This window comes from Lissotriton vulgaris, chromosome 8, assembly GCF_964263255.1.
Source record: "Lissotriton vulgaris chromosome 8, aLisVul1.2, whole genome shotgun sequence".
Classification (NCBI taxonomy): Eukaryota; Metazoa; Chordata; class Amphibia; order Caudata; family Salamandridae; genus Lissotriton; species Lissotriton vulgaris.
The window spans coordinates 714,703,670-714,721,612 of NC_141696.1; the positions used below are offsets into that span (position 1 = coordinate 714,703,670).

General features: G+C 50.2%; 1 protein-coding gene across 2 annotated transcripts in view; it reads right to left on the reverse strand.

The window, feature by feature from the left end:
* The window catches only part of SH3KBP1 (SH3 domain containing kinase binding protein 1), a 1,359,457-nt gene that overhangs the window by 91,303 nt on the left and 1,250,211 nt on the right, over positions 1 to 17,943 (reverse strand). For both annotated transcript variants that reach the window (XM_086934590.1, XM_086934589.1), the window contains one exon: positions 14,107 to 14,216. In XM_086934590.1, coding sequence (XP_086790716.1) covers positions 14,107 to 14,216 — 110 coding nt within the window. The remainder of the gene's footprint in view (positions 1 to 14,106; positions 14,217 to 17,943) is intronic.

The following is a 17,943-nucleotide window of genomic DNA, read 5'->3' on the forward strand; positions in this document are numbered from 1 at the left end:
CCTGACGTTCCGGTCCTAGGCTCACCCTGTAACGCCCAATGGAATAACTGAATGAGCGTGCCTCCCCGATGTCCAGGCCAAACACGTCCTCGCGGGGCCAGCCGCCCCTCCTCCGCTCCCCGCCGTTAGCCTCCGGTTCAGATGTGCACTCCGTGCAGTCCCACCAACAATCACAGTGCGCCTACACGGTTGGGTCAAGAGAGCAAGTCAATCAGCAGGCAAACACTGGGCTGATAGTGGCCCTTCACGCCCGGCCCCACTGCAGGTCCTGCAACTCCTTGTCGGGGGAGCGTTTCCACCCTCTGGTGCAAAACGTAGTCCCTCTCGGACAATGCACAATGTCCCAGATAGAGCTGTGGGACACAGGCTAACCTCGCTTCAGCGCACGTTGGGGCCGAGAGACAATGGCGCAGGCCCAGCGCGCCCCCGCCGGCCACAGGGTGGGTCCCACCCCGGCGACCGGTCCGCCAGCCGCCGCTCGGTCAGTCCGCCCTGCGGGGCGCCCTAGTGCTGCGGGCGGCTCCCACTTCAACACTCCAGCAGCTCTTCGTCGGTCACCGCACTTCAGCAGCCTCTGCTGCGGCGCCCGCAGTAGTCGGGCGGCCTCTCGCTCCAGCCGCACCCTTGCCCGCTCAGCGCTAGCCGGGGCCCAGCTCTCCAGCCGGCCGGGAAAGCAGGTGGGGGAGGGGCGCCGCCTACCCCCGCTTACCGCGTCGATCTCCGCTGCCGCTCCGGTCCCACACCTCCAGTCCGCTCCTCAGCTCACCGCCTCGGAACAGCCCTCTAGGCGCCTTCCATTGGTCCCGCGCCTCCTCAGCACTCAGCCCTCGGCGCTCTCACTCCGTCGGCGCCGCCATCTTGCGCCTCGCACCAGCCAAACCGGTCTAGTCGCCTGGTCAGCCCACACTCGGCGTCTAGGGGCTCGACGGGGTTCAGATGCAGCCCACTAGGTTAGCGACCCTCCAGGACTTCGGATTCCGCCGCCAGGTAACTCGGGGCTCGGGTTTACAGGAGAAAGTACGGGACTTGGCGCGGAGCAACTCGCTCACGCAGCCATCCCGGTCGGCGCTGAAACCACGCCCCAACCTTAGTTCTTATGAGAGTTTATTTTCCCTCTCATTGGATGTGTCTTTACATCATTAAATGGCACACACAGATCTGTGCAAATCATTGAGTTCCACAGTTGATGTACTATGTGTTTTAAATAAATTGGATCTATTTGGTGCAATGGTTAAGCATACATTTAAACCGGCGCCGCCACATTCTGATATCCACAGCAAATTCCTCTTGTCAGGTAGCTTGCATCTAAACAATATAGTGCAAGTGCCACAGTACTGGATAGTAGTTCTAAAGTGCAAGTGCTTTTATTGAACTTACTCTCCCCATTTTGATTCCATCGAGCGGCGAAACATATCAAAGTGCAAGTGCTTATTATCTTAATCATAAAAATCATCAAGCATGTAGATGCAGGATTAAAATCTCTCCTTCTAGGCTTACTATCTAAGATGCACACATCTTGTTTCAATTCATCCGAAATCAGAGAGTGGCCATACAGTGCTTCTGATGTATCACCAATTGTAAATGTCAATATCAAACACATATAAAACCCACATAAAACTTCAATTTAACTAGACCATTACATTAACAATGGCATTCCTCCCAATGTGCAAATAGTTAAGTGCTCACAAACATCCCTAAAAAGATTTCAAGAAGAAAGAAACTAGCACAGGCAAGAGCGGACACTATATATATGGTGTGCTGGTACAGCTGAAAGTGGTCACGTCAACCTGGCGTGTGGGTGCTTCATTGTGGACGTGCTTCCCCGCATCAATATGCATGGAGGCTTTGGAGGCAGAAGACAGTCGAAGATGACGGGCACTCCAAGGGGTGTGTAGATATTGCATAGTTTATTTACCACACTGAATTAATTCTAAATTCTAAAGCGTTTCGACTTTGAAGCCTTTCCCTTTACAATCAATTTATTGTTTGCTTGTTTATCAATTTAATTGAGGTTTTCTTCTTTGTTTCCGTATCGTTAAATCATATGTGATCGGATATGGGGAAACATGAATTGGTTTTAGTATGTCTGCACATTAGCATGGCGTCCGCTAAGTCTATTATCACCAGAGTATGCTTACTACGTCAGTGCTGATGTTGGGTGTTTATCTTTGTTTGGAATGGGGCTTGCTCACCTTGAGAAAGGCTTCTTAGCCGAAACGCGTTAGAATGAATTGAGAATGCTAAATAAAGCTGAATTGAAGTGAGCTGTCGAGTGCTTTCCCGAGAGCTGTGAATTTGGTGAAGAAAATTATGACTCGGCAATCCTGCCGTGGGGAAAAGCACCATCTCGGAATCAAGAGAGGCCGGGGTGAGGAACGATTCCTACCCGTTCAGCACAGCAAGCCAGTAAGAAGAGGGTTTCTCATGGGTAGTTCTGGATCCTACTAAAGGAAAACAATAATGTTTTAATGTGCATGGCGCTTGTGGTCCACTTAGTGTATTATAAATGTGCTCTGGACACTATATGTCCCAGAATGCAGCATTTGTGAAAAACGAAATTAGCCAATGAAAAGATGTTGCACTTAGCCAATTAAAAGCATGCTGCATATTGAAAAGGAGAGAGAGCAATCACAGCGCCATATATGAAATTTAAGAGCCTTTGAGAAAGATGTTTTATACCTCGAAATGCGTCAGGCATGGAAAATTCATTGGAATCACAGAGGCTGTCCGCGCAGGGGGCTTCAAGGGCCGGCGCCATAACCAGCACCGAGCCCCCGGGAGAGAACTGGTTCTGGGCGCCCGGACGCGCCCCAGAAGCCGGAAAGTGCTCGTGCCCCCCCCCCCCCCCGCCCCCCCCCCCCAGCTGGCACCGCCAAGTGGGCGCCTACCCCCCATCCAGTGGGGAGCATTGCGGGGTATGAACCCCCCAATAAGAAAAGGCAGCCAGCTAGACAAGGAAGCCAAAGGGGGGGCATATAAGCACCGCTCCCTGGACCAGAGTGTGTAGTGGACCAGGGGACAGCAGCGGCGCGCACGGTGTGCTGAGGAGAGCTGAATTGAAGCGAGCTGTTGAGTTCTTTCCCGAGATTTAGACATTTGGTGAAGAAAATTATGACTCAGCAGTCCTGCGGTGGGGAAAGCATCATCTCAGAATCAAGAGAGGCTGGGGTGAGGAACGATTCCTACCCGTTTAGCACAGCAAGCCAGTAAGAAGATGGTCTCTCACCGGTAGCTCTGGATCCTACCAAAGGAAAACAATAAATTTTTAATGTACATGGCGCTTGTGGCCCACTTAGGGTTTTATAATTGTGCTCTGGACACTGTATGTCCCAGAATGCAGCATTTGTGAAAAATGAAATTAGCCAATGAAAAGATGTCGCACTTAGCCAATTAAAATCATGCTGCATATTGAAAAGGAGAGAGAGCAATCACGGCGCCATATATGTAAATGAAGAGCCTTTGAGAAAGAGGTTTTATACCTCGAAACGTGTCAGGCATGGAAAATTCACTGGAATGCTGATGAGAGCTGAATTGAAGTGAGTTGTCAAGTGCTTTCCTGAGATCTGGACATTTGGTGCAGGAAAAAATGTAAAAAAATAAAGTTATATATATATTGTGCCTAACAGTTGTGATACCTCGGGGGTAGTGGCTGAGGGAATACGTACTTTGAAGTGCCACATGGTGTTTGAAATGTGAAGCCCCATCATCCTGGAACAGTTTGCAAGCCCGCTGCACTCTGGGACTAGGAGTCCCCAACACCGATGCGAGCTAAAGCAATCCGCTTCAGGTGAGCCCTCCACCACATGGAAGGAGGAGCTTAAAAGAAAGCCGTCGAGATGGGGGCCACACTGCTTAAGGATTTTGGCGTTTGAGAAAGGCACTGACCGAAACTAGTTATGCCAGAGATTCCTGAATAAATACCTTCAACTGAACCCGTGGTGTCTCTTGCAGTCTTCTTGATGTGAGGAGAGAATGAATTGATGTTTTACGTGGATCCAACAACGCGCACAAGAGACCCTCTCATGAAGTGGCCGTGACAACAGTTGGAACATTTTGAATTGTTGCCGAGGGGTCGGAGGTTTGCACGGCCCGCCACAGAAGCCTCAGAGGAATAACAGGCAGCTGGGGACATTATATCATAGCATACAAAATACTGAGTTGTACTGTGGACAATGGTCGTCCGATTGGATGAAGAACAAATTATCCTAACATGATTATGCACAGTTTGTGGGTAAATGCTTGGATAAAGATGTCTTGGATAACCAGTACGAGGTTGTATTGGCCTAGGGGACTAGTACTAAAAAAGCCTAAGCCCACTTGGGCAAAACCGTTTGGGTTTGTTACATGATGTAAAAACATGAAATGAAGTGTCATGACTTACATTTATGCCATATTATTTGTACATAGCTGCATAACAAATATTGGATCTAATCACAAGCAATGTGCGTACAATGCTATTTATTAATTGTCCGCTATGTTTTTTACATTCTCTAAGATGGCCGACACATTTACGAACATAGACACAGCACCTTCTAAGTAGTCCTATGTTAATGTTTATGATTTGTTTTACACCATTAGATTTAAATTTGATTATGTGCACTGAGGCTCTCGAACGTGATCAAGGCTTAACCGCCGAAACGCGTTGTTTGTTGCCACAATAAATCGCTTTTTGCAGAAGGAAGGTGTCCGAGTATCTTTTATATATTACGAAAAGATTGATGAAAGGACGTTTTGGGACTTTCGGTGTCCCGGCTTGGACCGCCCGACAACAGCTTCTTGAATTTCACCGGAGATCGTGGGGAGAGAAAATAATATATATATATATATATATATATATATATATATATATATATATATATATATATATACATATATATACATATATATATATATACACACACACACACACACACACACACACACACACACACACGCACACACACATAGAGCAGCTTATCAGTTTGCGAAGGCCGTTTTTGGTCGATTTTGTTACAGGTGCCGATATTGTCGACCCCCGGTAACAAAAACGCCCCCCCCAGGGGCCCAAAACAGGCCCCCACCCTAGCGGCCTACCAGGGAAACTGCCTGGTGCCCGCTATGGCCAGTCCAGCCCTACTTGTTCATGTGCAGCGGAGGGCTCCAAGATTGTGCAGCAAGCCAGAGGAGGACCAACCCCATTTCCCACTGCAAGGCTAGGTAACACCTAGACGCAAACTACCGTGGAAGATGCTGAGGGGGTGTACATCAAAGAAGTGTGTTGCCAGGGCACTACATCTGATGTCAAGGAGCTATGATGCAGTTGGCACAGAGGAGAAATTCTTACTGGCGGGGCTGCTTAGAAGCCTCACATGGCATCTGCAGGACAGCCAGGGTGAACTTCCATATAAAGGACAGAAGAATGTGCCCAATTGAGTAAAGTAACAAAATCATAAAGAGCAAATCTTCCTTCCTTTTCGGAGCAAGGGCACTGAACCACAGGCACCAATGCTGCAGCACGCTGCCTGACGTAATTCCTTGTGCCCGGAGGCGCATAAAGAGTGTTGCAAGGCCCCACTGCGGGGGACCTTCCTTTTCCGAGCTGGGGCACTGAACTGCAGCCCCCAGGCTCCAACACTGCCGCACACTGCCTGACACCATTCCTTGCGCCTGGAGGTGTAAAAATAGTGTTGCAAGGCCCCGCTGCGCGGGGCAAAGCCTGGGCCAAGGGCAGGCCCGTCCCTGTCCGTCACTGGCATTGCTGGGCTCCCCCTCTGACACTTAGGCTAACTTTTATGACAATTTTTTAAATCTTTGGGTTAAATTGGTTTGAAAGAATTACCTTGATGCTCCCTCTCCGTGTTTTGTATTTGCTGCACTTCTTGCTCGACCCTGGCGGTACCCAGATGTTAGACAGCTCCGCACTGCACCAGGTTTGACGTGCTAGTTGTTGCTCTTCAGACACTATTTAAGGCACACTGGGGCGACCGAGCAGCGGGCGCGCCAATGGCAAGACTGTCTGCGCCCGTGGGCGCCCGGAGCGTGACAGCGCCATAACCCCTGGACGTTTTACATCTGGATCATATAGAAGATAGCAGTTGTTGGATCTAGACTCAGGCTCATGCAGACTGCACAACATGTTTCCGCAAGACAAGAACTCAGGTGAGCTTGCTTGACCAAAATGCTCCTATCGCACAAGTTACTACTTGTGTAACAATATATCTGTAAGAGACATTAGTTAGTGATAGATTCCTTACCTTAGAATATCCCCAGGCGTCAGACTGGATCCAGAAACTTTTGCGTAGCAGTACCCTTGCGTCGGTAGGCGTCGTCTGCGGCTCCGCGTCTGTCGTCGGCGTCGTGGGCGCCGTGATGACGTCGTCGGAGTACTTAGACGCCGCCTCCGCGTGCTGACGTCAGTTCTTAGACACAGCTTTTCCGCGCCAGAAACGCAGAGCTATGCCAAAAACCAACACTGGTGCCAAGAAACTAGGGCCCTGAAAGGGGATGACCTTAACCCTAGATATCGGTTCGCAGAACGGGGAGGATGGGTGGGTCGGTAAGGAATCTATCACTAACTAATGTCTCTTACAGATATATCGTTACACAAGTAGTAACTTGTGCATCTGAAAGAGACACGTTAGTGATAGATTCCTTACCTTAGAATAGATACCCCAGCAATACCAACCCCGTGGTGGTGGGTCTGCGAACCGATAATCACACCAGAAAGTCCTGGAGGACGGAACGGCCAAAGTAGCCATCCCTCCGGGCTTGACTATCCAGGCAATAATGTTGTGCGAACGTGTGCAACGAGGCCCACGTAGCCGCCTGGCAAATGTCCTGCAAGGGCACACCTCGGTCCAAGGCAGTTGTAGTCGCTGTGGCTCGAGTGGAATGAGCCCTCAGCCCCACAGGGGGTTCCTTCTTAGCCAAGGAGTAACACGCCTGGATGCACAAGATGATCCACCGCGAGATGGTCCGCTTGTGCACCGCTTTCCCTTTCTTAGCGCCCACGTACCCAACAAAGAGTTGGTCATCCACCCGGAACTGTTGTGTGCGATTCAAATAAAATGAGAGCGCACGTTTTGGGTCCAGACGGTGGAGCCTCTCTTCCTCTCTCGAGGGATGCGGAGGCGGAAAGAAGGTGGGCAAGGTGATAGATTGCCCAATGTGGAAGGCCGTGACTACCTTGGGTAGGAAGGAGGGCCTTGTCCGTAACACAACCTTGTCCGGATGGACTGAAAGGAAAGGAGGCTTACAAGATAGAGCCTGGAGCTCACTCACTCTCCTGGCAGAGGTGATGGCTACCAGGAAGGCAGTCTTCAAGGAGAGAAGGCGAAGAGGACAGTTGTGAAGTGGCTCAAAGGGAGCACACATCAGAAATGTAAGAACCAGGTTCAAGTCCCACTGAGGCATCACGAAGGGAACAGGAGGGAACGTGTGTGTGATGCCCTTCAGGAACCGATTAACGATAGGGGACTTGAACAAAGAAGGTTGATCAGGCAGCCTCAGAAAGGCTGAAAGATAGCCCTTGATAGTGCCCAGAGCAGAGCCCTGCTGGGCAAGAGAAAGAAGGAAGAGGAGAACCTCAGAAAGAGGGGCATTACGGGGATCCACAGCCTTTGCTGTGCACCATGCCACAAATCTGTTCCACCTGCAGGCGTATACTGACTTTGTGGAGGTACGCCTGGCTGTCAGAATGATGTTACAGACTTCAGGAGGCAAGTCAAATGGCCTCAACTGTCGCCGCTCAATCTCCAAGCATGGAGGTGGAGACTGGACAGGTCCGGGTGGAGGACCGTCCCCTGCTGCTGCGACAGAAGGTCCTCCTGAAGAGGCAGACAAACCGGGGGATCGACTGACATACTGAGTAGCTCGGGATACCAGTACCTTTGTGCCCAGTCCGGAGCCACAAGGATGACTTGTGCCCGGTTGCGCTTGATCTTCTTCAGCACTCTGGGCAGAAGTGGTATAGGCGGAAAGGCGTACAACAGACCGCAACTCCACTCGCGACGAAAAGTGTCTCCGAGCGAGTGCCGCCTTTGAAATTCCAACGGGCAGAACTGATGACATTGCGCGTTCTCTTCGGTGGCGAATAGATCTAACCAAGGCTCTCCCCACTGCAGAAAGAGACCTTGCGCCACGTCCGAGTTCAGACGCCATTCGTGATCCATCATGCACCGGCGGCTGAGCTCGTCCGCCCTGGCGTTCAGAGAACCTGCCAGGTGTTGAACCATCAGAGTCACGCCCTGATGTTCCAGCCATTGCCGGAGGCGCAGAGCCTCCTGGCAAAGGGTCCACGACCCCACCCCGCCTTGTTTGTTGCAGTACCACATGGCGGTGGTGTTGTCCGTGAACACCTGCACTACACTCCCTCGGACAGACGGGAGGAACGCCTTCAGTGCAAGACGAATCGCCAGCAGCTCCAAAAGGTTGATATGGAGCCAGTACTCCACCGGAGACCAGAGGCCTCTGATGTCCGCCTCTCCCATGTGGCCTCCCCAGCCCTGGAGGGACGCGTCCGTCACAACTACGTGCTCCGGTTGGGGAAGGGAGAGGGATCTGCCGTTGACCCAATCGCGGTCCGTGAGCCACCACTGCAGCTGTCTCACAGTGCCCTCCGAGATCAGGACATGGTCGGACAGGTTGCCCTGATGCTGGGCCCACTGAAACTTCAGGTCCCACTGCAGAGCCCGCATCCGCCACCTGGCGTGATGCACCAGAAGGATGCAGGAGGCCATCAGCCCCAGAAGCCGCAGCGTCAACCTGACCGAAACCCGGGATAAAGGTCGGAAGATTGGAATCAGAGCCTGTATATCCCGAACCCGCTGTTCGGGCGGGTAAACCAGAAACTGCACCGAGTCGAGAACCGCTCCGATGAAAAGGAGCTTCTGAGAGGGACACAGGTGTGACTTCGGCACATTGATGGAGAACCCCAGCTGGTGCAGGAGATCTGCCGTAGTGTGGAGGTGGCTGACGACTGTCTGTGGCGAGCCCGCCTTCAACAACCAGTCGTCGAGGTAGGGGAAGACTGAGACCCAACCTGCGCAGATGAGCTGCGACCACCCGTGGGGCGCTGGTAAGGCCGAAGGGGACCACGGTAAACTGAAAGTGCTCGTGGCCTACCGTGAACCGCAGGTAACGTCGATGGGCCGGCAGGACCGGGATGTGGAAATACGCGTCCTGCAAGTCCAACGCTACCATCCAGTCTCCTGGGTCTAGGGCAGGTAAGATCTGAGCCAGAGTCAGCATTTTGAACTTCTCCTTCCGGAGAAGCCGTTGACGTTCCTCAGATCCAAGATAGGGCGTAGGCCCCCTTTGCCCTTCTTGGGTACCAGAAAGTAGTGGGAGTAGCAACCACGTCCTACTTCTGGCCCAGGAACGTGCTCGATGGCCCCCTTGGCCAAGAGGGCCGAAACTTCCTCCTGCAGGAGCCGCAAGTGATCCCCCGACACGCGGTGGTGTTGCGGTGGCATGGCTTGAGGAGTCGTCTCGAAGGGGAGGGAGTAGCCCCTCCGGACGATCTGCAGCACCCACCTGTCCGAAGTGACAGTGCGCCAGTGAGAGTGGTGATGGCGAACCCTGCCTCCCACTGGCGTCACATGGGCCGAAAAGCACGGACTATGAGGGTTTAGAGGCCGATGCTGCGGGGGAAGGTGTGGACTGCCCTCGCCGGTTTCCCCGACCGCCTCCACGGCGGTTTCCACGGCCGCCGCCGTGCTGGATGGCAGTCTGCGGCGAGTGGCTGGCGGCACGTGTGGGGACGCCCCTTCCTTGGCCACGAAAGGAGCGAAAAGCACCCGTTTGCTGGCGCGGGGCCGAGAGGCCCAAGGACTTGGCCGTAGCCCTGGAGTCCTTAAAGCGCTCAAGCGCGTTGTCTGCCTTGTCGACAAAAAGGAGACGGCCATCGAACGGCATGTCCATGAGAGTGTTCTGGACATCTGCCGAAAAATTGGCGGATCTCAGCCAGGCGTGGCGTCTCATCGCCACCGTCGTAGCCATCGCTCTGCCTAGCGAGTCGGTGGTATCCAGCCCACACCTGATCTAATAATTTGCATGCATCTCGGTCCTCCACAAGGGCTTGGCCGAGTTTGGCCCGTACCTCCAACGGGCACTCTGGCAGCACCTCCGCCACCGTCTCCCACAGAGAGTGGGTGTAGAGGCCCAAGAGGCATGCGTTGTTGGAAGACCGCAGTCCCAAACTAAGGGAGGAGAATATCTTTTTACCATAATTCTCATACCTCTTGGATTCCCTGTCCGGCGGAGCCGTCAGGAATGCGGTCTGGGAATCAGAGGCCTGGATGACCAGACTCTCGGGGTGGGGTGGGGTGGGAGGACAGGAAACATGGGTCGCCCGGAGCCGGGCGGGGGAGTCTGGCCACATTCCTATCTATGGGCGAACCCGTAGCGGGCCTGGACCAAGTGCCCAAAAGAACGTTGGTCAAGGCCTCATTAAAGGGCAGCAGAGGCTCAGCCGAGCATGACTGCGGTTTAAGGACCTCTGTGAGGAGGTTAGTCCTCACGGCCGCGACGGGGAGCTCAAGGCCTAAGGCCTTGGCAGCCCCCGTCAACACCACACCATAGGTAGCCCCCTCCTCCGAAGCCACGGTAGGAGGAGAGACAAAACCAGTGTCTGGAGAGGTGTCCAGGCCACTGGCCTCCCCAAGGTCTCCTGCCCAGTCCTCATGAGACTGACACTCCTTGGTCAGAGGGTCCTCAGACCCCTCCCAATCCTCCTCCTCACCCATCTCCTGAGACTCAGGGTTGTAATTGAATGGGTTCGGTTCGTAGAAGTGGAAATCTCCAAACGGCGTCGGGTGCGGCGCCCAGCGGCGCCGCTCCGACGTCAGAACCGAAGCAAAGGAGGTATCGGGGGCGGTGACACCTGACAGACCGACCCCGAGGGGGTCGTAAGGTCCACCAGTGACGATCCAGAGCCCAAGGAAGGGCCAGCGGCGTCCCGCGGCACCGGGGCCGAAGGCGCCAGCGGCGCCGGAGCCGCTGTTCCTTGCGGCGCCGGGCCCGAAGGCACCAGCGGTGTCGGGATCATGGGGCCCGAAGGCGCCGGGCCCGAAGGCGTCGGCGGCGTCGGGCCGAAGCACCCGACGGCGTCGGGGTCGAAGCCCCCGACCTGCTAGGGCCCCTAGACGGGTCCGCTGGGCCCGAAGGCGCCGCGGAACCCGTCGGAGGAGAAAGGGACCTCATGGCCATGAGGAAGCGCTCAATCTCCTCCGGCGTCGCGTCCTGCCCAGGGACCGGAGGGTGTGGGGTGGGACGAGCCGCCCGCAACTTCGAAGGAGCCGCGTGGGCGGTGTCACCCGAACCCCCGGCCGCATCGCGCAAGCGTCGGGGGGAGTCAGAAGAGTGATGACGTCTCTTCGACTTCTTGTGCTTCTTACCTGACGACTTCGACCTGGAGGAGTGGTGCCGACTCCCGGAGCTGTGACGGCTCCGTCCCCGCGACCTGTCCCTCAACCTCCCGTGGGACCGGGACCTCACTCGGCGCGGGGCCGACTGCCGGAGTTCGAGCCGCCTGCGGGACCGCTCCCGCCTGGCTTTCCTCGAGAGGGCTTGACAGTCGGGGCAGTCCTCGTTGTCGTGGTCGACACCTAGACAAGTTAGGCACAGGTGGTGAGGGTCCGTGACCGACATCGTGCGGTCGCACTCCTCACAGTGCTTAAATCCGGGCATCCCTATGGTACCGATCGGAGTCGTTAGACTACGAGAAATGATCAAAAATTGATCCAAAAAGTTAGTCAAAAATTGACTTGGGTAACTGCTCTTTCCAGATCTGTGCTGGCTGGCGCGGAAAAAAGAAGAATTGACGTCAGCACGCGGAGGTGGCGTCTAAGTACTCCGACAACGTCATCACGGCGCCCCCGACGCCGACGACGGATGCGGAGCCGCAGACGACGCCTACCGACGCGCAAGGGTACTGCTAGGCAAAAGTTTCCGGATCCAGTCTGACGCCTGGGGATATTCTAAGGTAAGGAATCTATCACTAACGTGTCTCTTTCAGATGGCTGTTTCAAGGTACTGTTAACAGTCTTGACCAAGCTGGGAGGAGGGGGTGACTTCTGAATGCCAGGATGTCTGAAGCCCCGAAGGACAGGGATGCGGGAGACACTTTTAATAACTCCCCCGGGCAAGACTTACATAGGGTCCCTAAGCGAGCTCAGGAACAGCATATACAATGCATTCCGTTGAATGTGCAGTCCGTAGGGAAACATAAATATCAGATTGAAGACTTGATCCAAAATACAATACCTGATATAGTCTTCCTGACGGAGACCTGTACAGATAATGCCTCGGATCCAGACTGGAATATAGTGTTACCGAAGGGCTATGCAGTCACCTCACAAGACAGGGAGGAAGGTAGAGGAGGGGGCATAGCGATAATATACCGGGACCATTTAAAGTTGCGGGTGGAAGCCATCTCGGACCTACCGGCAGAGGCATTGTATTTTAGCATAAAATTAAATAACCTCTTTAATTTTCAGGGACTTTTGATTTATAGCCCACCTGGACCTAGGGCCGCTTTTTCACAGTCACCATTGACGCATCTGGAGTCTTATACAGACTCCCATCTCCTCACAATTCTCTGAGATTTTAACTATCACCTGGAATTAATAAACAACTCAGACACAGGTAGACTACTAGATAACCTGGCAGCTTTTGGCCTTAGCCAGCTAGTTAATGAATCTACCCATCAGGCAGGCCATACTTTAGATAGTATCTTTTCTAATAATGCAGATATTAATCTGACCAGAGTGACAGCCCTCCCATGGTCAGACCACTAAGCGGTCTATTTTAACATCAGGATCATTCTGCCGACTTACCAAACTCAAACTAAGGCAGTGAAGGTAAAAACTAGATGCTGGAACAAAGTCCAAGCCAACGATATAGAAATGGCCCTTGGCCAACTCTCTCTTTCACTGGCTAAGGACAATAACGAGGCAGAGTCTGCGTTTAATGAATGGCTCTTGACAGCAGCTGACTGTGTTGCACCTGAAAAAGTGGTGACGGTCAAGAGACTAAAGCCGTCGTCATCTTGGTACAGCTCTGAGCTGAAAGGTTTAAAAGTAAATTGCAGGAGAGCAGAGCGTCTTTGGAGACAATATTATAGTAAAGACAAGAAAACAACATATAATCTTGCCCTCCAACAAATTATTGCCGCAAAAAGACTATTCTATACAACCAAGATCGAGGAAGCTGGTAATTTCCAAAAGGAACTTTTTAAAATGGTGACACTGCTGTCTAAATCTCAGCAGGCAAATGTGTTCCAACCAGACCAAGGTATGTGCAATAAATTGGCCACATATTTTCAGAACAAGGTCCAAGTAATTTATGAGGACCTCTTGAATACCCGAACGGGCCCAGACAAGCCAGATCAACCACTGGATGAGGCTGGAACAACACACTCTAGATTAGTAAGCTTCCCAGCAATCACAAACGAGGAGGTATGTAAACTACTTGTTTCTATAAAATCTGGCTCACCCAAAGACCCTTGTCCGCCTGCGATTATGCATTTGGCCGCAAGGAGAATTGGAGATGAACTCACTCCTTTAATCAATCAAGTGTTGGAATCAGGCAGCTAGCCAGTCTGTTAGAAGAAAGCAATGATTAGGCAAATCCTGAAAAAACCCACCCTAGATCCCTCAGAGCCCAAGAACTATTGTCCGATAGCTGGACAACCCATAGCAGCTAAAATCTTGGATAAGTCGGTGAATAAGGCACTGACTAAGTACCTGGACACCAACAACCTGCTGGACTCTACTCAGCATGGCTTTCGATCATACCACTCTAAAGAATCTGCTCTGATTGTAGCAACTGAAGAGATCCGCAGAATAGTGGATAGAGGGAGCAGAGCAGTCCTTGTACTATTAAATCTTTCAGCAGCTTTCGACACAGTGAATCACACGGTGTTAGTACAGCGGCTGCAGGAATTAGGGATCGAGGGCTCAGCTTTGACCCTCCTCTTATCGTTTTTTGAGGGGAGGGAGCAGAGCTTGTACTGGGAGGGCATGCAGTCAGACAGCTTCCAATCAGAGCAAAACATTTAAAAATGCCAATATGTTTTATGTAATGTCATTTATAGGAGTTAATCTGTACAACACAATAGGAACATACCGAGGTCAGGGACTGGGATGGAGGGCGTCTACCACCGGCTTTAGGTCTCGATGCAGTGGGATGATTGAGCTTCTCACCAGCAGATACAACTGAGTCAAACCCTTCCAGATCTGAGAAAAAAAGCATCAGAAAAGAGTGTAAGTACCTAGCTCAGTTCTAAAGATTACAGTATAAGATAAAACATGTTGAAACACATATGAGGATTATAACTTGCTGTCAGAAGTAATATAAAATATCAGCTAAAGTATGCAAATACATATTGTTATAATTGCAATAGAGCTATTCCTACTCTGACAAACTCAAGTCCTTCCCAAGCTTTGCATGAGCAGTGCCCCTGGCTCCTCGACTCATGGCATCAGCCGGATAAGCCCTCAATTGTGGGTGAGGCTCAATGACTGAGAGGTAAAATCCATAAATACTGGAATACCAATGGGTTATCAAGGTTCCCTTAAGTGACTGACAAAATGAAGTCCTGATGCTGAATGGAGACTGGCATGCACATGCATGCACATAAGCCATCTCTTGTCGGTTTGGACTCATTCAATTCAAATAACTTCATAAGATCTACTATAATCCAGAATGGTTGTGGAAGATGGGCAACTCCCAAAACCAAAACAATCCGAGATTTAGGGATACCCTGGGCACTTTTTATTACACAAATTTGGAAATGTCTGGAAATTTCTCATTGATAGCGGGAACTCCAGAGGAGACCATATACAGAACAACTGAATAAAGACCCTCAGATGTCACTGCTAGGCCTGATGGAGTGCTGGCTCGAACTTTACCCGTACTTTGGTTGCTAAGGGGTTCCTAATCTCTAAAAGGGATATAGCTCAATATTGAAGGAAGAACTAGCTCTCATTCACGGTCAGAGTTATGGACTATTGCACAAGTGCAGAAGAATGTTTACAAACAGAGATGCTGCCGATGAGGAGCCCTAGTGGCAACATTGTCATTTGTTTTGATTTATCCTAGCCTGGAGGTTTGCTTTCTTACTATTGGATATGTATCCGGAATATGTATGAGGTGCAACTGTATTTATGATGTATGGATATCCACTCCTGGTTTGTACTAATGAAGTTTTCTTATGAATATCAATAAAGAAAATGGAAAAAAGGCTACCCACCTGTTGGCATGCATGAATGGTAAAGTGTATGATTTGACTTAATGAGTGCATGGGGTTGAGGATCCTCCTGTCCACACGTAGGTGAAAGGACAGACCACATTCAGTGCCACAGGTATCTTGCAGAGCACCACCATGGATTTCAGTCAGGAAGGATGTGACTTTAAAAGAGGCTAGGACTCTGCTTCTGGGATATCAATCAAATTCGAAAATAAAATGACGAGAATTTACCATTCCACTTCTCTTCATGGAGTTACCCAGAATTTTGAAATCTTACAGCACTGAGGATCTTGAAACCAAAAACATGATGTGTCATTAAAATCTCGAAGAGCAGTTTTGAGTATGGATTCCCATGCGCTCAGTCTGTAGAGCTCATTGGGAATATAAAACAGATAAACTAAAGAGCACTTATAGGAAAACCTAAAAGAATTTGTGTCATTCCCATAGCTGTTCAAACGAACGAATAACAAGCATTTGCAATGCAATAGGTCTCGCATTTACGCAAGTTTGACAGATTGGCATTGTAAATGACAATGGCTTTTATTTATGTTTCAAAAACCAAAACATAAATAAAAGGCAATGTCATTTACAATTAAAATAGCTCAAACTCTCGCAAATGCGAGACCTATTGCATTGCAAATGCTTGTTGTAACATGCTGTGTTCCCAATGACCAAAGAAAATAAACAAGATACATTTAAAAATGGTACAAGCCATGTTTTTGCAGACAACACATTCATCATGGCATCCTGGAAAACATATTAATGAAAGTCGGTGCCATTTCTGCAGCCATTTATCAGCCAAAGATCACATTGAATCTCTCCTGACAGGACAGACAGATGTACAAGTACTGCTCAATAGAGGAGAACATCAAAACAAATACTGATGGACGATGGAGCGCCCACAGTCAACGCTGATGTTGCTGACTTTCACTAGAACTTAACAGCCTTTCCCTTTAAACTATGAATGACTTGCGCGGTGAGGTGAGCCTACAAGGTAAAGTCTCTGCAACATGTACCTTACTGCAAACTATAGGCACAGCAAAGCAAGAGTTAAAACGCTTAAGGCCTAACTCGGACTCTGGTGCTAACCCAGATTTAAGGTTCCGGTCTAAAGGGAAGTTCAGAGCCAATTACTTTTGCCTCAAGCCCCCTCAGAGCTTTTACAGACAGAGTAGAGAAAAAGTATTTCCCCCATTTGATTCCTGCCGTGCACACTAGAGTTATTTTCACTATTTTATCGAACTCCTCCTACCTGCATTTTCAGACCCTCCGCTAATGCAAAACAACATAAGGTGCACCACTCGGGCAACAACATCCTTTCAACCAGACCATGCGTGTACCGGATGCAGAGTGTTGCTCAACCTAGCCAGGGGAATTACGTGCTATATAAATAATGCAGTCCGACTACTCAGAAAGAGCTTCAAGCATCTCACTTGCTATGGAAAGCACTATAGAAACCAACATTTTTTTAGAAGCCAGTCCATCTATGCTGTGTATTGTTGGTTAACCTCTTGCCTTACAGCATGCTGAAATCATAATATTATTTTGGGCTTTTACTTAGTCAGCCTCACGGAGCTTGGATCCTAAAGGTTTTTCCACAATAAGGACTGGTAGCAGATCGAATGTCCTTTCTTTGATTTCATTTGAGAATATCAGTTATCCAGACTGAGAACCAAAGACATTACTACTACCTGCACTGCCAGCGTAAACCTGTCGTCCTGCAATCTCATCTATTAATTTTTAAACATGTTGCACCGCCTACAAAAACAAACAACACACACGGCTGGCATGGCGCGCACACGCTGCTGCGCGTGCTAGCCACCGGTGGGAATGGGAGGAGAAAAAGGCGGGACATGCGCCTGCCTTTGGCCAATTGCATGCCGTATTTTCGTATAAAAAACACGCTAAAGCCAATGGCAGGCGGCAAAAGCCTGCTCACACGCACGAGCAGCTTTCATAACCCCAGACAAAAAAGCTCTCGCTGCGCGAGCCCTAAAGAAAAGTTTCAAAGTGCATGTGAATTGCTGTATAATATCTGGATTTTCTCCAGTTGTCCGGGGGAAGGCTGCACCTTTACTCACTTTGTAAGAAAACTCTAAAGGAAAGGATTCCTCTTGTTCATTTGTTCAAAGTGAAAAAAGCCAAATCATGACTTTAACACACATAATTCCAGAGGAAACCGATCGCTGGATTACGTGAATGAACAGTCCCATAAGACACTTGTAAAACGCTGATGTAAACACGGCATACAGAATGAATCAAATCATTTGAGAAAAGTATGAATTAACAAGGATATTTCCTAGGCACCTGGTAAGTCCTTCATCCCTCAAAGGTCCCACAAAAAGTTAAACTAACACAGCTAAACTATCACAGAAGAACAAAAACTGTGTTGATAAATAAAGTGCTATAAAAGCGGATACATGTACATAGTTGAAGTTCAGAAAATAAATATAGCATTGGACAGCCCAGTTATATGTGGACAAAATCGCTTTGATGAACGGCCTTTTGTCTGACAGGGTGGAGACACCACGGCTGAAACAAACTAAACTGGTAAAAGTGTATGAAACAAACTAAACTGGTAAAAGTGTATGTGGCATGAAATGGCACAGCTGCAAAAGGTATTCCCTGGTAATCTTATCTTGTCACACAGAGTTATCCTTTCTTCAGAGCTCGGCCGCTGACCGTCACTAATATGAGAAAATTGTTGAAAACCT